The 25,033-nt window shown below is 32.7% G+C and overlaps 5 protein-coding genes across 6 annotated transcripts; 4 read left to right on the forward strand and 1 right to left on the reverse strand.

Annotated features, from left to right (window-relative positions):
• Window positions 1-1,183: 1,183 nt before the first annotated feature.
• Window positions 1,184-2,970, reverse strand: LOC107362955 (uncharacterized). The gene is made up of 3 exons (XM_025161023.2): window positions 1,705-2,970; window positions 1,489-1,644; window positions 1,184-1,266 (listed from the first exon to the last, which is right to left on the reverse strand). Exons 1-3 carry the CDS (start codon window positions 2,683-2,685, stop codon window positions 1,210-1,212), a joined length of 1,194 nt encoding a protein of 397 aa, XP_025016791.2. The 5' UTR covers window positions 2,686-2,970; the 3' UTR covers window positions 1,184-1,209.
• A 308-nt stretch (window positions 2,971-3,278) lies between these two features.
• LOC149093522 (uncharacterized) lies at window positions 3,279-5,495 on the forward strand. Its single transcript, XM_089268538.1, has 2 exons — window positions 3,279-3,420; window positions 3,658-5,495. The coding sequence occupies exon 2, from the start codon at window positions 3,746-3,748 to the stop codon at window positions 5,438-5,440; it is 1,695 nt and encodes a 564-aa protein (XP_089124664.1). The 5' UTR covers window positions 3,279-3,420; window positions 3,658-3,745; the 3' UTR covers window positions 5,441-5,495.
• Window positions 5,496-6,187: 692 nt separating this feature from the next.
• On the forward strand, window positions 6,188-17,102 carry LOC107363309 (U7-hexatoxin-Hi1a). 2 transcript variants are annotated; one of them, XM_089268539.1, is made up of 2 exons: window positions 6,188-6,537; window positions 16,906-17,102. In XM_089268539.1, exons 1-2 carry the CDS (start codon window positions 6,241-6,243, stop codon window positions 16,993-16,995), a joined length of 387 nt encoding a protein of 128 aa, XP_089124665.1. In that variant the 5' UTR covers window positions 6,188-6,240; the 3' UTR covers window positions 16,996-17,102. The 2 variants fall into 2 exon arrangements, with proteins under 2 accessions (XP_089124665.1, XP_015786010.2); XM_015930524.3 differs by lacking the exon at window positions 16,906-17,102 and adding an exon at window positions 6,626-6,844.
• LOC112538941 (uncharacterized) lies at window positions 8,228-9,202 on the forward strand. Its single transcript, XM_025161028.2, has 2 exons — window positions 8,228-8,758; window positions 8,846-9,202. Exons 1-2 carry the CDS (start codon window positions 8,402-8,404, stop codon window positions 8,987-8,989), a joined length of 501 nt encoding a protein of 166 aa, XP_025016796.2. The 5' UTR covers window positions 8,228-8,401; the 3' UTR covers window positions 8,990-9,202.
• A 2,608-nt stretch (window positions 17,103-19,710) lies between the features above and the next one.
• Window positions 19,711-20,166, forward strand: LOC149093523 (TATA-box-binding protein-like). The gene has a single exon (XM_089269363.1). It carries the CDS (start codon window positions 19,711-19,713, stop codon window positions 20,164-20,166), a length of 456 nt encoding a protein of 151 aa, XP_089125489.1.
• The last annotated feature ends 4,867 nt before the right edge of the window (window positions 20,167-25,033 follow it).

Genomic DNA, 25,033 nt, shown 5'->3' on the forward strand with positions numbered 1-25,033 from the left:
GGTGGATTTGGATAGTTGATAATCTTATAAAAAATTGCTTGAAATCGTGGTTGAAAAAAGTGGCGAAAGTGGTGGAAAAAGTCGGTCCCGTAAATTAAAGTAAGCACCTTCGGTATTAATACTAGGTGTCAAAGTCAATATTAAAACTATCGGGAGGTTTATTAGTCCACGATGGGAACAGATTTTTGAAATATTTTTTCAGCCCTATTGATTGATATATGAGCCTTTATTGATTTCCCTGCATATCACGGCGATTTAACGATAGCCACTCATAGTCAAAAAAGAGGAGATATTCAATAAAATATTCAAAATTTATGAATTACAATTTCGAGTCAATATCACGAACAATACGGAATAAAAAAATTTTGCAGGACATCAACCAACTCGCAAAAGTATCCTCTTTAAGCTGGCCATACAAACAATTCAAAGCAAATTGATTCTGAATTTCATGCTTTTTACAATTGGTTTCCAATGGTGCAATTTAGCAACTTTAAACGCAAACTGCGAATGACTTGCACAATCTTTTGTAACATATCAATAGATAAAACATATTTTCGACTTTAATATGACTGGAAAAGATTGAGAAAATATTTCAAATATCTGTTCACATCGTGGACTAAAACTTCCCGATAGTTTCACTATTGACTTTGACACCTATTATATTATAACGTTTAAATTTTTCACATCGAAGAATTGTGATGGTCCGAAAATTTTAGCAAAAAAATCGACTGTAGCAAAAGGAATAAAAAGTTGTGACTCTAGCACAAGTGTGCTAAGGACAGACATAATAATTATGGACTATTAGTGTCTTTGCACATTTTTTGCTTCGCCTTTATACCGCACCAAATTGTCTCATAAAATGCGTATTTCATTGTAAGTTTCAGAACAACATGAAACTTTTCTTTCATCCAACAGCGAATTTGTTATCAAAATTTCAAATCAAATAAAATTATCATTTCTTGTTTACAAAACCAAATACAATTTTAATAATGCTTTATTCCTCAAGTGCAAGTTTATCGTTATAAGCTTCATCTATTCACAAGTCACGATATTTACTGTTTAAATTATAAAATTTTAATGATTCCATTTCCTTTGATATTTCCAGTTCTATCTGCACCTGACATGCACCATCCATGTTTGCTTTGCACATTGAATTTCGATTATTGCACGAGAACAATTTTCGTTTTTAAGTAATACAATGCGTGTTGTCTAACGACGCATAGATGCAATGAGTAACAATAGACTAGTGCCATTTTCAAGCATCACCTAAAAAAGAAACAAAATGTTGAAATATTTTAATATTTGCTCAACACACAGGAAGGCTTTAAGACGTAAACAGTTTACAAGGTTTGCTTTAATCAAGATGAATAAAATGCAATAAGAAAGCGACTCATTGAATTGTATCAATTCAATATCCTTGGATTACTTTTGAATCAACTGTTTACGTCGATCACTGGAAGCATTCCTGTTATGCATAACTTTATTTACCATGATGAAGTGATAGTGTGAATAATTTAAGGCCCCAAATATGGTGAAAAAATAACGCTTCTCAACATGTTCTAAGAAAATAATTACTCTCAACTTGACATTAAGCGAAATGTCCATGTACAGTGTTTTTCGCAACTTTTTGCAATACTGTTCAATCTGATTATCAAAAGAGGGAAAATGATTATTCAACATACAAATCTCATTAATGATACAAACCTTTCGCTGAGCATATGCGCCAAGGAAAAAGTGAATCGACAGTCCACTGCACAAGTTGATGGCACCAAAAGCAATCAAAGCGAGTCTCAAAAACTTGTGAATATCAATGAAGCAAATGAGGTAAATCAAAATGTACTGAGCACTGTAAGTTGCTAGGAAAATACTTTGGTTGAAAAGGACCCAAAAACGATAGCCAGCAATCATTGACTTCAACGTAATGGTACTTGATGAGTACGATGCAGCCACAATTTTTGTTAGTCTTTCCTTTGAATCAACATGTGACCTGTCAATTCGTTTGGACAGTTTGCTTCTTTCGAGAACCATTTCACTGCCAAACAAGAAGAGGTAGAAAGCATAAAGGGGACCGAAATTACCCGCACTACCAAGAACAACGAACCCGGCAAGAATCGTAATAATCAACCAGACTGTTAGATAGACGATAAACTGTTGTGGATAGATGAAGTAGGAAGGTAAACAAAGGAAAAGTGCTCCAATTCCTCCCGTGTAAAAGGCCACTCTATTGAGGTGGATAAAGTATCGATGTAAAATTGTGGGCAACTGTGTGTGAGGGTGAACTTTTGATGAACCAAGATGGTCAAAAATGGTTCCAATGGAAACCCATTTTTGTAAATATGGATTAAACTGTGAACGGTAAAGGGTGAAAGCACAGAACGAAGTTCCGATAAGCCAAGAAGAGTAGATTAAAGCTAACTGTCTTTTTGTCGATCCTACTGGTATGGTTATATCGCCAATGAAATAAGTTAAATCGTTTACACTTGTTTGACAAAATTGAATCACCATCTTGACACAGTTCAACAATAACGTTGTGAAAATTAACACGAAAACCCATTGACGTGATTCTGCCGGTTCATTGGTTAAATAGTTGAGATCGACTAGCTGATTGTTTAGGTAACGACGAAAACCAGGATAACCTTTCACTTCTTTTACAACAATCTTTTTCATCTTCATTATTGTTCGCATTCAAGTCAAGTGAATCAACTTTACAAACTGAACAAAATTGTTCTATTGATTTAAAATGAACATTCAACTAAACCTTCATTTAATCTAAATTGACTTTTCATATTCACGAGAGACATTTTTGTTTAACATCAAACCATTATCAAACCAATTCGAATGGGTTTTGTTTTTTTTTTGAATTTTTGTACAAACTAAAGACTGAAAACAGTCAAAATGAGACTCATTATGAGTCGACTTAAGACTAGTCAGTCGGTAACTCACAAGAGCGAGGCGACCCAGTCGAGTCAAAGTCAGTTAGTCGATGTCACATTGAAGGGCAAATGTTTGCTTCATTAATCAAATAATTATGAAATTATAAACATTGTTTGCATCATAAACGACTATTTGTCAGTTTAATAGTTGACTTATAATGTATCTTATACCGTGATTATCGTGATTGCAATATATTGACATTTGTTAACTTTGCTTTAACCCAATCGATTTGGTTAATCAATATAAATCTGCAACAAAAACAAAAGATCGTTATATTGTATCAGATTTGCGCCAATCCATCATTCAAAAGCAAACACGCGCAAACTCTTTGATTGTATTATTGTGTAATAGTTACACATGTTGCTACAATCCTTTTATATCTTTATATAATTCCAATTTTCTTGTTCAATTGCTCATTATTTATTCTTATCATGAAGATGCTCTCCAACAGTTCGCTGTCCTGCGAACCTGTTGGTAACCAGGCAAGTTTATCGATAAATTTCTTTACTCTGACTTACTCTTGAACTGGCCAACTATTTTTGCCTCAACACTTCAAATGTTTATTATTTCAAGGATCTTTATATTTTGTCTTTTGATTCAACTTTTACATTCATTTCGTACACCAAAACACAATTTATTAGCTTATTTCAAATCACGAGACAGTGTTTTCTTGACGAACCCCAATAATCACACAACATCTTATGGTATTTATGTTGCAGGTAGAATCACAACTATTGATGTACCAAAAAGTCTTGCCAATCTGTCTACCATTATCAATTGGAAAGTGATCAATGTCAATAGAGATTTATTAATGTTTGTCCATGATAAAAAACCTCGAATGCTCGTTCAACAAAAGAAAATTGAAGACATGAAATATTCTGGTCAATTGAATGGTTCAATAATATCTCTTGGTGATAATGAAGCTCTTCACGTTGCAACAATATTCAATCCCAATTTAACCAAACCAAGTGCTACATGGAACTATCTTGAATTGTTGCATTTTGATGTTTATAGTGGCCGAGTGACGATTACTGATTCCTTGAAATGGTTTAAAGATGATGATTGGAAATTCATTGTTGAATGGAAGTTGGCAGATTTTATTCATATGGACGATAAATTGTACCTTTTAATACAGCGAAGTATCTTTAGAAATGCAACCTCAAATACTACAAACGAAATGTCGATAATAAGATTGTGTCTCGATAAAGGAAATGAATTTATTTCAAGTGCAGTTGAGATTCATTATACTAAACCAGAATTTCATAATAACACAATAACGGATGCAACTCTTGTTTTCATAACACAACCCAATAACAACTTAATTGAGTCAATCCATCCATCGGAACGCTATTCAATGGTGATACAACTTCAAGCTCCTGATGGTAACTTTACGTATGTTCGTTATTATATCCATGATTTCATTTCGTTGTTTGACCAAGCTGGGCAAGAATGTGCTTCTGGCTCTTCTGCTGTAAATTTATTTAGATACCATTTAAGATCAGAGGTCGGTAAATGTGAAAAAACGGCTTATAAAAGTTGTACTCGAAACAAAAACACCTTTCCTTCAGTTGCTTACAATGGAGATTCAGCCATGATGTGGGATTCACCTTTCACCAACACTCAACCTGTTGATTCAATTCCAACTATAAATTCATTTTCCATTCCGTATCCAATTTATGATGACTCTGTAGACATCCAAGTCAAGTCCATAGCTAAATGTATTAAATGTGTATTGGCACTCAAAAATGGTCCACCTGACTGTTCCATTTTTGGACAGGAATTTGATGTCGATTTTCACCAGCATGCATACATTAATCATCTACCGCCGGGTGAATTATACGTTTCTGAATCAACCGATCAGTCTATCTTCTTCGACCTTGTGCCATGTTACAAATTTAAAAGTTGCATCCCTTGTATCATGTATGGTTTCAATTTTGGTTGTGTTTGGTCCAATTCAGAATGTACCTATGATGGACAACCTAAAAGTGCAAAATCACAGATGTTCAATCTGTGCGTTAAAATTGTCTCGATTTCACCTTTGGTATTCAACAATACTTCACCAGAAACTTTAGTCGTTCAACTTGACAAGTCACTGGATTTAACAAATTCACAAGAATCTCTAGCCATCAAAGCTGGTTTCTTCAATTATTGTACCAACTTTACTATGGACAAGACTTTCATTTATTGTTCTCTGAAGATAGTTGCTTCGGGTGAATTCAGAATTCATCTAAACATTGAAAATGGTAGATATGCAGATGCTAGTATTGTTTCAGCTTTATCTGAGGAAATAGTTACTGTTAATTTCGTTGAAATTGAACAAGCTGATTCGTTTCCAATACTCATTGCATTATTTTTAAGCTCTTTATTTAGTTCATTACTAGTGATAATCTATCATAAATGTGATATGGAACAGTTTAAAAGTTATTTTTTCACGAAAAAACGAAAGTTACTGCAGCTTACAAGAAATTTTCAAAAACCAAAAGCGAAAAACAAATTAAAGTATTAATCTAAAAGTTTATTCCAAGGAAAAATAAAAGTTTTGGAGGCAATTTTTCAACACACTTCTGACGTTTTCCAGTAAACTGATCAAATCTTGATTCACCTATTCAAACATGTAGAGTAGTTATATTGGCAAAAAATCCACCATCAACATGTTCTCACTGGTCTCAGGTCATTGATTGAAAGGAGCTTTTCCATAAAAATGCTTAAAATTAAGTTAATCATCAAACCAACATCTCAAACTATGTCAATATCTCTTGGATTATTCAATATCACTAATCCAACCTAATAACGTACTGGAATTGAACCATTGAAAGAGAAATATAATTTGTTCGATAATAAGATAAGATAAATAAGTTAAATAAGATTCGTTTGATGAACTCATCTAGATTAAGCATCATCACCCATACTGAGTAAAATCAATTTAATTTGATAATAGCTATAATGGTGCTAAAATTCTGATAATCTGAATGATATTAATGATTGTTGAGCGCTGATAAAATTTTTACCGCCGTGATGGTCCAATCCTAGAAGGATATTGATGAAGATAAATGAGATTAGCTGAATGATATTTAGTATTGATCAACCTTTTTAATTATCAAGTATTTGGAATCCATTCTTTTAATTATCTATCTCATTTATGAACCATCTATGAATCTATCTGCCATTGTTTATCACAGAACCCCTACCACATATTAATTAGAGCTTTTGTTATATAAAGACAAATTAGCTGTATGAGAATTAACCAGTTCAATTTGAATCAATTACCAGTGATCAAGAAACAACAAACAAACATCCAATTCCAAAATGAAACTTATTCTCGTTATTGCCGTCTGTTTCATCGGTGCCTCACACCAATTCATATTGGATGGTGGATGGGGATCCGTTGATGCCAACAGTGAAACCATCAAAGATCTTGCTCAAGTCGCCACTGAACACCGAAACAGCCAAATCAACTCTCTTTACTACCGAACCCTTGTCGAGATTAAGTCTGCTAAGCAACAAGTCGTTAATGGTATGAAATACGAACTCACTTTGGTCCTCGCCGATACCAACTGCGCCAAACAAGATGCTGGTGCCAAACTCTGTCCAGTTGGACAAGGCGTAAGTACTAAACATAAAATAAAATACACTTTTGTCAGTTACATCATTTGATTACAACCTTTGTTTTCCTCTTGTATTTGCATCACAGGCTGCCAAAGAAGTGTGTGTTTACACCATTTGGATCGAATCAACAAAGCAAACTCCAGAAGTCACTTCTAGCTCATGTACCGACCTTTAAACAAACTGGAATTCAATCAAATTAACAGAAGTCATTCATCTTATGAACAATTTTATAATACTTTGCCTTAAAATATTAATCAATCAACAATAAATCACAGCAATAATTAAATAACGAATCCTCTGATTTTTTTTTCTTTTTTTAAACACATTTTACTACAAGTACAACTAAATATCGAGTATGAATGGCTGAGAGCGATCGATCTTCATTAGCTTCATGTTGTTCTTAGAACGTGTATTTAGCTTTGAGGTTCGATTTGAAATTAGCACTATGCAAATCGAATTGAAATCTATCGAGAGATTAATATAATCCATTTATGTAGCAAAAAGACCGATAAAATCAATCGACCCTCATATCGCTTCATAGCTGAACAATAGTCATCTCATGTTAACATGTAAATGGGCGAGAATAATCAATAAACGAGTAAATATGCCTGTGCAAGATCAATTATTAATCTATAAAGTACGTTAATATTGACATTATAAACTAAAAATAATATGAATTAAACTATTACTTAAAGACTTGAGGAGGATCAGCTAGTCATTATTTGCATGAAATCATGACAAAAAATTTTCATAAACATTTAGCTGATCCATTCAACTTACCATCATTGAGCTTCGTGAGTGGAATTATTCATCTACAATTCAAGGTAACACCATAAATCATGATTTCTGGTGCAGAAAAAAATGAAAATATTCAAAAGACAAACAAAAACGGACCAAATATTATCGATTTTCATATTTTCTTATCCAGAGAAAAATTCAATAAATTCATAAAAGTCAAGAAAACTGTCGTTCAATAATAATGTTGGGTCCATTTATTTATCAATAGGAACGATTGTTTCGCCACATATTTGCTTCAAAAGATGATTGATCAATCGTCAGTTATTACAAAGTTATAGAAAGTAAATGTTTTGCTCGAAATAAATTGTACTCAATTTTACGAACAAATGCACAATTCAAATTCAACTCGTGAGGAAAATTGTATTGCAAATGAAATGAATCAATTTGTCAACTTTTGAAGCAAATGGAAGTGATTATTTCACTTTTAAATTTCGTTAAAATGTCGACAATCTTGTTCGTCAACTCATTTGAAAATGATGACATGGTTCAACCTTCAAGTGTTTTGGCTCAATCAGTTTTACGGAAAAATTTGACCACAAGAATAATTCATTTAGTATTACTGATTTCACATGCCATGAAAGGCTTATTTGAATCGTATTTCATCTTTAATCAATTGTCTACGAATGGATTCACCAACAGTATCGTCAAATACGAAACGCTATGGAGATTCGCTTACAGATTTATTATCACTTATACTTACTTCAGTTTGATGATCAACCAATCATTGTACAATAAATTTCTAGCCTCTTGTCATGCAATAGTTCATGGCTATGAGTCTGTTGCCAATGAATTTGTTGTCACGAAAAAAGCCATGATCCAAAAATTGGTGTTCATTTTTTTTGTTTATGAAATTTTAATGGACGTGACCATAGTTGACCATTCACGGGTATCAAAGGCATTTTTCACTATTCGTTATTCGTATCTCAAATTGATTGCTTATTATATTTTCATCGTCACCGATTCTGCTTGTTGGTCTTGTTTTGTTCATTTTATCATTGAAACTTGTGTCTATCTTCAAGCGACATTTTACGTAATCAGTGCTCGTATTGAAAATTTAGACTCTATGTGTGCAACCATCAGTGAAGAAAATATTGTTCCTCTATTGAGATTGAATCGTTCATTGTACATGAAAACAACTGAAGCCTCCGAATGCATAAATTCATTTTTCTTTTTGATAACATTCTCTTATTACGTTTACTTTGCTCTCAATTGCATCTTTACATTTGACTTTTTTTTCGAGCCAATTTACGATTCTTGGTACATGTTGATACGACATTTAATACGAATGATTGGCCAGTTCAGTTATATGCTCATAGTAACTTATGCTTTTATCCATGTAAATCAGCTGTGTGTTGGTATATTTGATAAAGTTTATTCACTTACCTTAACTAAATCTGGTTCATTTGAATACTCTAATGAGGTATTTTTGTAAATACATTTAATGATGATATCAAAGTTATCCAAAACAAACATTCAATTTTTAATGTAAACCTTCTAATATTTACAGATTAATCTTTTTTTACTTCGTGTTGGACGCTTTGATGCTGGTTTTACCTTTGCTGGTCTATTTGTTATAACTCCAAGTTTCGTCTCATCATTGGCGACCATTTCACTGACTCTTGGTTTAGCAATACCAACTCTATTCCACTAAAAGGGAAGAAAAACGCATCAACAAGTATACTTGTACTCCATTTGGTGGTGTCACTTGTCTGTGCTGAGAGGTTTAACTGTGACGGTGTGATTCAAGCTTCGAGCAACAGTCTCAGAAAATATATTATAGTATTACGATTTGGAATTTTGTTTATTCATTTGTTTTTCCTTTCTTGCTGATTGCATTGAATTCCTAGACATTTGAACCTATATAATTGATCACAATGAAATTACATTCAGTATCTAACTTTAAAGAATGTACAGAAATGTAAATCGACAGAATTATACAGATTTCTTTAATTATTGTATCCTATTTAAACTCGTATTCAAATTTGCATTCAGAGTGTTGGCTAGTGTTTCCCCGATACCTTTTTTTTGAGTAAAAGTATCGATACTTTGCGTGTCGATATTACTCGATACTTAAAGCTCTTAATTTGATAAAATTATCAGGCAAAGTATTACAGAATTGAGAAAAAATCAGCTTTCAGTTATTTCTGGAGACCATGAGAATGACTCACTGCATAAACTTACGCTTTAATTGTACTCATTAAATACTCGATACCTTTACGATTGATACCGATACTTTTCAACGATACTTTTTTTCAATATCGGGAAACACTAGTGTTGGCTTAATATGCAGCTGAGAATTTGAGATGGTCGAGTAATTGGATAAACGAGTTCAAATAATCCAATTTCAAATAAAATCAGAGTTGACGAGAGTAATGAGATCAAATTATTATAAAATCAAATACAATTTTCTGATGAATTAAACGCATATTAATTAGTCTTCGTTTCAGTCAGACTGGGATCAACAAAATATTTCCTTTTGTCGTCTGCGCCTAAACCATACTGTAACGAAAATAAAATCACGAAAAATGAAAATATAAAGGTGAATAAGTTTAAAAGACGAGTTTAATAAACATTGAAAGTAAGATTATTGACTAGCCAAACACCCGAACCACTCTGAATAAAAATGAATGATTTAGTAAAATTTCAATTGACCATCATGAATCTTTAATTTTAGCAAAACATTGGGGGTAGCAAATCAGAGGGCTAGAAAACAACAGCGATTGAAGTTGGGGATTTTGCCTATTAGCTATAGTCGATCTGTGTAACCAGGTGACTAACCCACTAAATTAGTATAGAAACATTCGCTTCTGGCTCAGAAACCGGAAACGGAAATTGGGGAAAAACTCGCGCACCCCGACAAACACCGTCTTTCAACGGCTATTTTATCCCCTGAGGCACTTCCGCTTGAACACCATTTTTCAACGACATTTTTCTACCCTAGGGCTTACCATCTTTTGCTAACATTTCCGGTTAAACACCGTCTTTCAATGACTATTTGAAGATCATTTACGTTTACAATCCACACCATCTTTCAACGACGATTTAATACCCTAAGGCTTGTTTTTTCAATAATATTCAGAGCATTTTGATACCTAAATTATCTTCATAGACCTAATATTTCACTAGGTATGATGAAATAGACATTTACCTGCGAACCTGTGTTAAAATCACATTCTATGCTCAAATCAATTTTACTAATCAGAAATCATAGTAGACATAGATATCTATCAATCAACATATCATTTATCTTTTATCATGCATATTACTCATGCGCCACCATCTCGAATTTTCATACCTTCGAATGTTCAATTACCATAGAAATAGACATTTATCAAAAATCAAAATATACAATCTTTAACCAGTACTCAGACAAGCATTTTGCAATCTCAGTTATCTTTCTAGATCTAATATTTCACTAGATATGATGAAATAGAGGGGTTACCTTACAATAGGTTTTTATTTGTTTATCTCTATTATTTTTGTTTCTAACGAAGTACCTGCTTGAATAGAAACGTTCTTATATGCACCTGATTTCGATGCTCGAGTACATATTTCTGAGGAAACAAACTCTATGAAAGTTGAGAGTGAAGGTGAGACTATGTTTGCGGTTGATATCTATGGTCGCAGCAACAGGCAAGTCTAATGCAGAGATTAAATTGTGTGAGGCTGAGGTAGAATTAGTGTCAGAATCTGAGGCGGAAATTGAGGTTGAAGTAAGAGCTGAAGTGGTCAAAGTTAGTGTGGCTGTAATTAGATTAATGAAATTTAATTAGTTTAGTTGTTAGTTAATCATAATGAAAGATTTTTTACTATTGTCTGTAATTCCCGTTCCAGTCTGATTATCATCTCTTTCTTCCATAGATGTACCATCATCTAATGATGCATCAGTTAAAAGTTATGTTAAAGGAAGAGAAAAACATGATAAGTATTAAGTTAAAAAGAAAACAAACTACTTACTATTTAGCATAAAGAAGGATAAATGAGTTAATAAGGAAAACATCTTTACTAATTTAGATTTAATTTAAGTTTTAATTTAAGTTTAAATCAAAGTAACAATTAAATTCGACTGATGTAAAAATTAGTTGCAAATTGGTTCTACTTAAACTTTATCTATAAAAAACAGCTGATTTCTGGTTGCTATGAAACAGAAACAAGTATTAGCAGAGCACTAATTTTAATCAATTTTAAGTTTGCCACATATATGTGCTTCACAGTCATAGTTTCTTTCATGTTGACCAATTCTCTTGCATTTATATTGCTATACTTATTAAAGACTGAACATTTATCTTCAAATGTCTAATTACATCTATGTTTACTATTACCACCATCTTTTAACGACATTTGCTACCCTAGAGGTTGTATTTTTATAAAATCCAGACAAGCATTTCAATTATCTTCATAGAACTGACACTACCTATGGTATTGGATGTGGATGGTATTATTAGTGTGGGATTTTTATTTCGATTTTCTAATTCTTTTTGCGTTAGTTTATTTTTTAATTCTTTAATTTTTGCTTCCGCACCTTCTATCATTTGTTTTCTAAGGCTACTTTCTAGAGTCAATTGCGCAATTTTCTCATCTTTGGATTTAATCTCTTGTTGGGTGAAAATAAGTTCATCCATACAATAGCTTGTATGAATTTCTTGATTCCAATTTTTCGAGGTGCACCTAGAACAGTTTATAACATTATGTGGGCAAGCATTGGTGTGTTCATCGAATTTTGCATTTTCTAAGATGATTTTACATGTGGGGAACGGACAAAATACTAACAATTTATGCCAATCTTCTATAGATTTAATACCCGTCTGGGGTCGTGGTCTATAGTCAAATGGTTTTTTGCAAGTAGGGCATATTCTATTCTTTTCATCGGGTTTCTCAACTTTATAAGCCTTTAAACAAGTATCGGGACACATGCAAGCCCTACGATGGAAACAGGTGTGGTCTCTATAATGCTCTGGGATTAAATCGAAGCATAATGAGCAAGTGAAGTCTTTATGAGCGTCGGAATCTACGAAATCCCTCATAACTTGAGTCTCTGGGGCTTGGTTCATGATTTCTAATATTTCGGGATTTTCCGGGGCTGGTCTCTCGTGGACAGATGCAGCGATAGCATCAGCGTCAGCGTCAGCTTCAGCTTCGTAATTTGGAGGAACCCAGTCAAGCCAATTCAGTTCTTGTAATCTTCTGCGTAATCTTCAGTCAATTTGTTGAAATGAAACGATACGTGGATGGAAATTGGGCGGAATCGCGGTTTGAAGAAGTACGGTTTCTGGCATAATTACGTCTTCCTCTACCAGCCAACCCTTGCCAATCCATTGGATTGTAGCGGGAAGTGGATGGAACTGGATCTGAATTATAATGGGAGGTGGATGGAACTAGATCTGGATTATCACGGGAGGTGGATGGAACCGGGCCTGGATCTGGGTCTGAACTTAGGTCAAAAAATACTGGACTTTGTGGCCGTGGTCTTAGACGGTTGTGGTACATGTTAAATAACCTATATTTGGATAGAATGCGATAACACATTTAAATGTTTGAATAATAGATATTAGTAACTGATATAATCTAAAGTAGATGCTAAATCCATTAGGTCTAAATTTATAATTAATATTATAGTATAACAGCAAAGAACAGTCATTGTTCAAGTGTTATTGGGTCATTTCTCTGTTCTTCAATAAGATTAATATTTTCCTCGTCCTGTTCGCTAATTAAAAGTGCGAAAATATCGTCGCCTTGTTCTTTATCATCATCATCTATTTACCTGATAATATTAGGTATTAGTTTTTGCCATTACTATGGATGAAAAGAGAAATATATATTCCATGTTTGTTGATTGATGATGTGTGTTGAATGAAATTTGAATGCAGAAAATACACTTAAATATTCGCTTCGAAATTTTCGTCCTTCAATTCTGTGTATGAAAACTCAACAGCTTTGTAAGGAACTTTATTGTTGCTGTAAACAATCTTCATCGCTGTTTTGAAATAGGAAGTGAGAAAAATCTAAAGTGTTCTGATGAGAAAAACAACCTGTTGTCATTAAATTATGCATCAACATTTATGTCTGGTGAAAACAATATTAATTTAGCAAATTAGTCTGTAGAATCATTAATTGTAACTGGTAATCATGTAGTTGATATGTATGTAATGTTGCAAAATTCAAATTGTATTTTTATCATTGTTATCATCTAATTAACCAAGAGAGGGTCCTTTTGGGGCTGTAGAGGGAGAAAATGCTAAAAATAAGAGTTTGCAAGCTTATTTCAACTCAGGCAACTCTCAAAGATAGGTTTCAGGTCACATTAGGGTGACATTTTTAGGTTCTTGTGTTTAGTGCACAAAGATCATGGTGATAGGATGATGACGATGATGATGTGGATGAGGATGGAGACCAAAAATACAATAAGATGTAAAGTAAAAAATATAAAATTTTCAGTTTTTGGTTTTATCTCTCAGGTGCTACCCATTAAATAACTTGTTTTTTTAAATACGTGATTATTTGTTATCCATTAAATTAAACTTTTTACAAGGCAAATAATTTAAAAAAAACCAAATAATTAATGGCATGTTGATTTTTTCATTCTGGAGATCACAAAATCATAACACTACAACATATCGAATTGAAACTTATTGGTTAACAGTAAAAGAAGATCAATGTCAACATGATTTTTTTGCTGCTATTGAATTTAAAATTTTCTTCTTTAAACTTCCATCCAGTTTCACTTAAGGATTTGAGAACCATTTTTGTGTCTAAATTAATAGACAAGAGAAAATATTAATAAAAGTAACTGTAGAAGATTTCATCGGTTCACCCAATTTCAAAGGTGACTTTATTAGCAAAGCTAAGCAATGAGATTAAAGTCATTTATCGAGGATAACAATTCAATCATTAGTCAAGATGGCATAACAATAATAATGAATTTCTGTTTGGGATTCACTGTGTTTAAAAATCAAGTTGTAACATGCTTGATTAATTGACCAACTATGCACTGCTAATTTTGCCTTCTCAATGAGGCGATCAGGAGAAGCAGATTCGTTATATTTTCCAGCAAAATCTGTGAAAATAAGTGAATAAAATATTAATTTCAAATTAAATTTCACATTTCCAAAGTAAACTTTCATTCATCTCCCAAATCATTTAAAAATCCACTCACTATTATAAAATGATGAGTAGAGTAATTCAAAGCACCAAAAATGACAAAAAAGTAACGATTTTCAACATTTTCCAGAAAAATTAATGTACGTAATTTTGTGCGGATCGATATGTTTTCATTTAGAGTCTGTCTCAAGCTAGAACAATATCCATGAATCTGAAAGAAGCAAAAAAGACATCAGTTAATTATCTATGCATTTACCTTGAATTAACTGACATGCTAACTATTAATATAACCTTGTGTTGTGCATAAGTACAAACTAGAAAATTGAATGACAGTCCAACGGCCAAGTTAATGAATGTAAATATTATCAAAGATATTCGTAAAAACTTTGGTATATCAATGAAAAAAATTAAATAATTCAAAATGAACTGAGCATTGTATGTTGATAGAAAGCCGTTTTGATTCAAAATGACCCAAAATTTGTATTCCTCAATTTGGTGAATCAATATAAGAGTAAGTCTTTTGACTGAATGTTTGATGGTTGAGTTTAACGGCTGGAACGATTCGCACTTTTCTGCAACTTTATCCACCAAAATCAAAGTCTCTTCATGTATTCGCCTACCGAAAATGTATGCTGATGCAGTGAAAAGAAGCAAAAAATTGGCTCCGTTGCAAACAACAGATGATCCAGCAGCTACTGTGAGTATCAGCCAAAAAATTAGATAGACCAAGTACTTTGTCGGATAAATGAGGAAGGAAGGTAAAACGCAAAGAAAGGAAGCAAGTGCAGCTCCAATTACTGAACCATTACAGAAATGGATAAAAATTCTGTGTGCAATTGTTGGTAAACCAGAATAAGGATGAATTTGCGTTGAATCAAGATGTTCAAAAATTACTCCAATTCTTGCCCATTTTTGTAGCGAGCGGTCAAACTGTGATCTGTAAAGAGTCAGTACGGTACCGAAACCACCAAAAAACCAAGCAAAATATATTAACGTTAAGTGTTTACGAGTGTGTCCAGCAACCAACGTAATGTCACCAATATAATAAGAGAAACTATTTACTTCACTTAGACTCAGATTAATCAACTGTTTAATTAAGCTGACAGTGATAACTATGAAGGTCGTTGGGAAAAACCATTTAATTTGCACTGATTCAGAGGTTTGTAAGTAGTTTAAACTATTGAATTGATATTTAAGGTAACGATGAAAACCAGGAAGTTCATCCATTTTACATTCACTTTGGTTATTCCTTTGAAATAAATTTTATTCATAGCATTGTGACACGGAGTTGGTTAATAACTAACGAAAACTATCGTAAGTTTGATGCCAAATTGAAATCAACTCATTGTGATGCTTAGAATGATAAATAGTGAGTTTATCTCTACTTGGATGTCAATTTTTCCCGATGATTTATTAAAAGAAATGAATAGTCATTATTTGAAAACAATTAAAAATATCATTTTTCTTTTATTCAACTTGATTTTGAAATGACTTACAATCATTTGAGTAGTAAACTTTACAATGAGGAACAAAAAATGTTGAAAGTTGCTTCATTTTCATGATAATCATTTTGGTAATTAACTCTGGCTTATTCACAGTTTTGGATTCATCTTTATGCACAAAATCGTCTCATGACATGCATATTTTATTTCAACTTTTCAAATTAAAATCAAACTTTTCATCACATTTTAAGTGGAATTTCCAATCAAATAAAATTTTCATTTTTTATAATAAATCAAATACGATTTACATAAATGCTTTATTCGTCAAGCGTAAGTTTATTTTTAAAAATACGTATTCATTAGTCACGTTATTACAGTTTAAATTATCAAGTTTAATGATTCCACTTCCTTTGCAAGTTCTACTATCTCTTGGAAAATTCAATATCACTTAATAACATACTGGTATGGAACCATTGAAAGAGGAACATAATTTGGACAATCATTGCCGAATTTTCTGGACAATATTACGATCTTAAAACCAATATCATATGTATAAATTTTTCACTAGATTGACATGATGATATTGCATCTTTGAAAGATACTTGTAATTTGGATCCATCATTGCCAAATTTCTCTGGACATTATTGCGTATCTCAAAATAATTTGAATTAATTTTTCACTAGATTCACTTGATTAAGCATCAGCACCCATACTGACAAGGGAAGTGCCCTTGCTGGTACGATCATTTTCAATTTTTTTCGGACTTATATTGTAAAGGGCAAAAAATAATTAGACACGTATTTTTGCTTTTGTTTCGCTAGTGCGCGGTTATTGATATGCAACAAGTCGTCAATGGTATGAAATACGAACTCACTTTGGTCCTCGCCGATACTAACTGCGCCAAACAAGATGCTGGTGCCAAACTCTGTCCAGTTGGACAAGGCGTAAGTACTAATCATACAATAAAATTACTTTTGCCAATTAAATTATTATTTTTATTATTATTTATGCTCATTTTGTATCACAGGCTGCCAAAGAAGAGTGTGTTTACACCATTTGGATCGAATCAACAAAGGAAGCTCCAGAAGTCACTTCTAGCTCATGTACCGACCTTTAAGTAAACAGGAATTCAATCAAATTTGCAGAAGTCATTCATTCAATGAGCTAGTTCGAACTGCTTTCGCTTAATCCGTAATTTCAATAAACAAACAATCAGCATTCAAACTTGGTCATCTTTTTATTTTTTGCAAATTTTTTTTACTTGCTTAATATTAGATTTCGGTCAAAAATTTAATTTCATAACTTTGAATGTAAAACAAAATTGGTCAACGCAATTTTACAAAGCCAAACAAATGTGAATATGTGAGTTAAATTTTTGAGATGGGAGTTATCACAAGCACTGAAGATGCTATTCGTCATAACTAGGCGAGCATTGAAAGCGTGTCGGTTCTGAATACACGTGTATATGTGTATCTGTATATGTGCGGGTCCTGATAACGAACATGCAACGATTTTTCATTAAAAAAATATTAGAAAAGTTATCATCTAAAACCAGTGGAGTCCTTGCATATGTGTGTACAATTCACACAAAAAGTATTTTTCAAAAACTTTCAATTTGTAATTTCCGATTATTTTTAGGTATTGTAATGCATACATACGGTAAAAACGATGGTTTGCATTTAGGTCACGACCTCTACTCACAGATTATGTACCAAAGAAGCGAATCAATCAAAAGTGAATCGATTCACCCACGCGTCGAGTGAATGTAACTGATCATGATTCATAGTACAAAAGGAGGAAAATATTAAAATGAAACAACAACTGAACAAATATTATTGATTTTTATGTTTTTATTTTTATTTTCCTGTCAAGTACAAGACTCAATATATGCATAAAAACGCCATTCTTTCAATAACAATGCTATTTCAATTGTTACATAAATACACAAGATCACTTTCCCAAAATTGTCACAATAAATTGATTTTCAATTTTACATTGTTAAATTGATTAGTCTATTTAGTTCCGTTAATCTAATTAAATTGGTTGAAATACAATTGATTTTATAATGCAATTGTTTTTTCATTATTCAATTTCCTGTGACAATTTTGGGAAAGTGAGTTAACTTGTGTTTCGATGGCACGCTACATAAGCTAAGTTTACGTCAAAAGATGATTGATCAATGAGTTATTGTAAAAGATTGAAAGTGAATGGTTCGGTCAAAATAAATTGCGCCGAAATGCAAAATTCAAATGCCACATACAACTTAATACAGCAAATACCATTTTGTATTTATATTGCAAATGGAATGAATCAGCTTGTCAACTTTAACTGTTAGTGAAGCAAATGAAAGTGATTATTTCCCCTTTGATTTTCGTTGAAATGTCGACAATCATATTTGTCAACTCATTTGAAAATGATAGTCTTGTTCAACCTTCAAGTGTTTTGGCTCAATCAGTTTTAAGAAAAAATTTGACCACAAGAATAATTCATTTAGTATTACTGATTGCATATGCAATGAAAGTTTCATGTGAATCTTACCTCATCTTTAACCAATTGTTCATAAATGGATTCACCAATAGTATCGTCAAATACAAGACGCTCTGGAGATTTTCTTACAGATTCATTATTGCTTATATCTACTTCAGTTTGATGATCAACCAATCATTGTACAATAAATTCTTTGTCTCTTGCCATGCAATAATTCATGGCTATGAGTCTGTTGCCAATGAGTTTGTTGTCAGGAAAAAAGCAACGATGAAAAAATTGGTATTCATTTTTTTCGTTTATGAAATTTTAATAGTTGACAGCTCACGGATATTAAAGGCATTTTTAACCGTAAATTATTCTCAAATCAAGTTGATTACTTATTATATTTTGATTGTTACCAATGCTGCTTGTTGGACTTGTTTTGTTCATTTCATCATTGAAACTTGTGTCTATCTTCAAGCAACATTTTATGTAATCAGTGCTCGTATTAGAAATTTAGACTCTATGTTCTCAACTATTAGGGAGGAAAATATTGCTCCTCTGTTGAGACTGAATCGCTTGCTATACGTGAAAGCAACTGATGCCTCCAAATGCATAAATTCATTTTTCTTTTTAATAATATTTTCTTATTACGTTTACTTTGCTCTCAATTGCATCTTTACATTTCAACTTTTTTTCGAATCAATTTACGATTCTTGGTACATGCTGATACGACATTTAATACGAATGATTGGTCAGTTCAGTTATATGCTCATAGTAACTTATGAGTAGTATGAAAACATACGCTTCAACTCCACAGAACGGAAACGGAAATACCTCCACCCCCTTTCGCATGATTACTTTCACGCTCGGCTGACTTAACGCTCGGCTGACCTAACGGCTGACCTTGACACCGTCTTTCGATATTAGTGTTTTTAATGCTTCAATGATTTTTGACACCGTCTTTCGATATTAATGTTTTTAATGCTTCAATGATTTTTGACACCGTCTTTCGATATTAATGTTTTTAATGCTTCGATAGTTTTGCACTTGACCGTTTGACACCATCTTACGGTATCTATTGTTTTAAATGCTTCAATGATTTTTTCACTTGACCGTTTGATTAATACCATCTTACGGTATCTATTGTTTCAAATGCTTCAATGATTCTTTAATTGTTCAAGGCTGAACCTGAATGAAAGAAGGGAAACGAATGTTTCCCTTCTGGAATTAACAAGTATAAATAGTAAAGTACAAAGGAATAAGCTTCAGTAATTACCAATGTATGCAATTGTTTATGTATTAATGTTAATATTAGCTTTAATTATCATTTTATTATTCAAAGAATACTTTTATATTGTTCTAAATGCGCATTGTTAATATCGTATCACTATGGGACCTTGGAAAAAGGATCCGTTTAGCTGCAAGAATGTCCCAGTTCAATGCCGATGTAATTAAAGAAGGAAGTAACTGTTTATTACTCTTTGAATCTGGTAAAATAATTGCTACAGGTTTTAAAAGATTAAATGAAGTGAAAAAATTCATAAAGTCACGTTTTCCAAGGGCAAAATTCGTTAAAATTGTGAATATGACATCAGTTGCACATATCCGAGGTAAAATCAATTTAATTGGTCTTTCTTACGAACCGGAAATCTACCCTGCACATGTCTGGAAGAATAAGAACCTTTGTGTTGTGTATTATGCTTCTGGAAAACTAATTGTTACTGGCGGAAAAACGCATAATGAGCTTCGTGATGCATATCGAGAGTTTAAGAAGAAGACAAGTATAAAAAGAGATGATGTTGATCAAAAAGATCAGTAAAGTAACTGAAATCATAATGTCAACTTTAAACTGGCACTCTTTGAAAGCTGTGAAAATCAACGACCTCCGTCTAACCCTATCATGGGCAACAGACGGCAACGACAAAATTGTTTGCAGTCGTGCTGACTTGCGTCTTTTTGTGAAGGATTATCCCACTTCTTACGGTGTCAACATGAAGCGATGGGAGTTAATTCAACTTGACATCTTCATTCAAGAAGTGCTTAAAGGCAACACTCCCGCGCAAAAGGTTGTTGATGAGTTGACCATCGAATCAACAAGCGGAGGAATCATGCTTATTAAGCGTAATCACCGTCTTTGTATCCGAGAGAAGGATATAGCTCCACTTGACATCTATCTCTGTGGTGTGAATTTCATTCTTAGTGTACTAAGACCACGAGAATTTGTCTGCTGCCCAATTGCTCCAGCCCGAACAATTGAAGATGCCTTCATCTTTTCCACTTTAGTGAAAAGTGAAATAAAATCAATCGACCATGCCTTCAAAGAAGAAGAAGAAATAATTGCCGGCAATAAACTTCCTGCCGAAGCTATCAAATTTCTAAAAACAAATTGTGTAAAAATTTTTGACACATATATGAATAATTTCGGGGAAATGATTCTACCCCCTGGACCTTGTACTCGCAATGACTTCATGTTGAGAGTCAACGGAGAATTTTTGAAATCTTTGCGCGGTGTCCATGCTGAATTTCCCCCGCTCCTTCGATCACTCACTCTGCTGATGAGAGAAATCGGAGAGTATAAATAGAAGAGAGAAAGTTCAAAATGCTCACAAGAAAATGGATTACATTTGCTGCTATATTGATGTTCAAGGCTTTTACGCCAACAATGTATTTTATCCTCGTGAATGTGCTGTCCTTAGTGATCATGGTGCAAGTGTATTTAGTGTTGACCATGAGCTAAAAATGGATCAACTATCTGCCAATGATCAGCGACAGGCACTGTATCTAACACGCAAACATCATGGTTTACCTTTTGAAGTTGACAAAGGTGCCAAAATACAAAGTATCAATGATATAATCATTGCCTTTTATGAATGTAATCTTGATGACGACCATTTTCTTGCTGCTTGTAAATCCAAGGAGGCTGAAGATATGTTAAGGGCCCTTGGTATTCCCAGATTGAACCTTGGAAAGCTTGGTGCAACTTGGAGCGGTATAAACACTCGGTTGGAACCATGTAGCTTACATGTAAATCCTGGGAAATGCAGTCTAAATGCAGTAATCGGCATGAAGAAGTGGGTTGAGAAAGGCCCAGCTTATCGTGAACAGCAACGAGGACAGGATGTTTGTGGTAACATGCCTGGAAATGCTGGATGAAACATCATATAATCAAAATTGATAAAAATTGTAATCAAACAAAATTGTAATCAAATAATCAAAATTGTAATCGAAAATTATATAAGTATAACTTAACTAATTTGAAAAATTAAAATGTCTTTTAAAATATATTTACGTCATCCTTTTACTATGCTTATTGCGGGTCCTACAGGCAGCGGTAAAACTGAGTTTGTTAGAAAACTAATCGTTATAAGAGAAACAATTTGTGATCCAATACCCGAAAGGATAATCTATTTTTACAGTGAATATCAAGAAATTTTTAATTCACTTTTTAATGTTGAATTTATAAAAGGTTTACCTGATGAAATTAAACTTGATAAAAGGCCAACGTGGATAATAATTGATGACTTGATGCATGAAGCATCAAATTCGAAATTGATATCAGAGTTATTTACAAAAGGAAGTCATCATAGAAATTTATCAGTAATACTAATTTGCCAAAATTTCTTTATGAGAGGAATTGAAAGTAGAAATATTTCTTTAAACTCTCAATATATCGTTTTGTTCAAAAACCCAAGGGATCAATCAATTGCCACAAGTTTAGCAAGACAAATGTTCCCAACTAGAATTGTAAAATTCCAAAAAGTTTACGAACATGCCACATCTCAACCATTTTCATATTTATTTATTGATTTAAAACCAGAGACTCCAAATCAAGTTAGATTATTAACAAACATTTTTTCAATTCCGATAATTGCATATCAACTTGTATAAGCTGAACATATCGAATTCAACATTAAAATGACGGTCAAACAAGCAGTTGAAGTTTACCCTACACTAAAAAAGCTTGCAAGGACAAAGAAAAAGACTGAAAGAAAAACAATTTTTTCTTCTGGTCCATGTAAAGTTTTTCATGTTTTATTTGAAATCGCAAGGAATATTTTGAAAGGTGTTATTAAATTACCAAGAAACAAATTAAAATCATTGAAACTGTATAAGAATGATTTGAGGAAAATCGCCAAACAAAGAAATAGTACAAAAATCAAAAGAACTTTAATTCAGAAAGGAGGCTTTTTACCACTATTAATAAAGCCAGCTTTATCATTATTAGCTTCTATTGTTGCTTCAAAATTAATGAAAAAATGAACACAATAACACGTATGTTATTAATTCCAGAGGATCAATATAAAGATCCATCCAACGTATTGTTTGAAGCAAATATTCCAAATGATAGGAAAATTAGATTATTAAATAATTTAATGTTGAAAAAAATGGAGAAGAAACCTGAACAAATTAACATGAAAGCAATAATCGAATCAAATTTAACAGCCGAACAAAAAGCAAGATTGATTGATAAAATTCAAAAGAAAACAGTAGAAATTGGTGTTCAATCCGAAGAAGCTGATGATCAAGAAGAAAATGTTTTTTCTACACCTAGAGGAGAATTTTCAACTCCTTTTTCACAACAAACAACACAACAAACAACACCAATGAATTCATATTCTGCTGCTAGGACAAATCTCATGCAAGCTTTTGTTACAGAACCACCAAAGCTTGAAACTGAAATAGACAGACCACCACCACTTTCTCCGAGGAAGAGTAAAATGCAACCTTTTCAACCCAATATTGGAGAAGTATTAGCTCTTGGAATAAAAAGTATTCGTGGTTTGATAGATAAAAACGGTCAAGTCATAAAACCTGATGGGAAAGCTCTTTACAGAAGCAATTTACAGATGATTGTTAATTATCTATTAGAAAATCAAATTTCTAGAAAACCAAACGGTGTTGATCTAGTTGTTACTGCTATAAGGCAAAACAGACCGGGTTTATTACAGTTTATTAAAAACCCCGGAATTCAAAGTAAAGATACATGGAAAGAATTACAGGAGCAATCCGAAGCAAGTACGTCACGCCAGACGTCAAGCTTTGGCGGAGTCAGAAGATTATTCGAGAGCGTCCAAGAGGAAGCGTCGTTAAAACAAGTTGAAGATTGGTTGAAGAATCAGGATACTTATGTTTTATTTAGACAAGTGAAGAGAAAATTTCCTCGGCTCCCAATTTTAGTTAATAAAATTGATGAACAATGGCAAATCGATTTAATGGACATGTCTTGGTTATCGAAATTTAATGATGATAAAAAGTATTTATTAAATATTATTGATTGTTTCAGTCGTTATGCTTGGGTAATTCCATTAAAAACGAAAAATGCAAATGAAATCGTTGAAGCATTTAAAGTTTTATTACAAGAGAGAAAACCTGATAAAATACAAAGTGACCAAGGAAAAGAATTCTTAAATTCTCAAGTCAAACAATTATTTGCAGACAATGAAATAAATTTTTTTACTTCTACAGATGATGTGATAAAATGTGCAATTGTTGAGAGATTCAATCGGACTCTTAGAACAAGAATTTATCGTTATCTTCATTATTATAATACCAGAAGATACATTGACGATTTACAAAAAATCGTAAAATCATATAATAATTCTTATCATCGAACTATTCAAATGTCACCAAGTCAAGTTACCCAGGAAAACTCAACTCAAGTTTTATTGAATATAAGGAAAACTCATCCTATTAATCATTCGAAACAAAAACCATTTAAAGTTGATGATAAAGTAAGAATTGCAAGAGCTAAAGGAATTTTTGAAAAAGGAGCAACTAGTAATTTTACTGAAGAAATATTCACGATAAATAAAGTGAAAAAAACACCACAAGGATATGTTTATCGTTTGAAAGATTATAACGGAGAAGATATAACATCAATTTTTTATCATTATGAACTTGTAAAAGCTAATGAAATAAGTTTATATAAGGTAGAGAAAGTTATTAAAACAAGAATAAATCCAAAGACAAAAAAGAAGGAATATTTTGTAAAGTGGTTCGGATATCCATCAAAATTTAATAGCTGGGTCGAAGATGTTTTACCAACCTGATGAATATTATATTGAGGCTGTTTCTAATGCCTCAACAAATTTGTTTCCAGAAAACACATTAACAAAATTTACGAATCGTCTACAACATGCAATATCTCTTGATGGAGATTGGGTTGTAGGAATTCAAGAAATATTTTATCCAATAGATCTGACACAAAGTGAAAGTGAAGTGTACTTTAAAATATCAGGTGCTGGTCATAGACAATATTTTGTAAACATAAATGAAGGGGATGATGTACAAAAATTTGTTAATAAATTCAATGTGAAAGCATCAAAAATATTTGATGCACTAAAACCACGCCCAAATCAACAACCGCAAGCTAATCAAGGGATGCAAAGTGATCAAGCTTCACAAACTGAGCAATTACTATCACCAGAGGGATTCAAAGCTATAGAAGACAATATACTGAATAATCAATCACTCGACATTTTCACAAAGGACTTTTTCCTGAATAATTTTTATAATTATCATAAAAAAGTACGAAACCCTAAAGAATTGCCTATTGATGTGAGTAGGCTCAAGATTGAAAGTCAATTAATAAGAAATAATCCTGCTTATGATGATGAGAAAAAAGAAGAATTGATAGATAAACTATTTGCAAGAGCGGGCCAATCTCGAATGAGTCAAGCAGAGCT

Source organism: Tetranychus urticae, chromosome 3 (genome assembly GCF_039701765.1).
Source record: "Tetranychus urticae isolate SD_2017Ah chromosome 3, NJAU_TeUrti_SD_1.0, whole genome shotgun sequence".
Classification (NCBI taxonomy): domain Eukaryota; kingdom Metazoa; phylum Arthropoda; class Arachnida; order Trombidiformes; family Tetranychidae; genus Tetranychus; species Tetranychus urticae.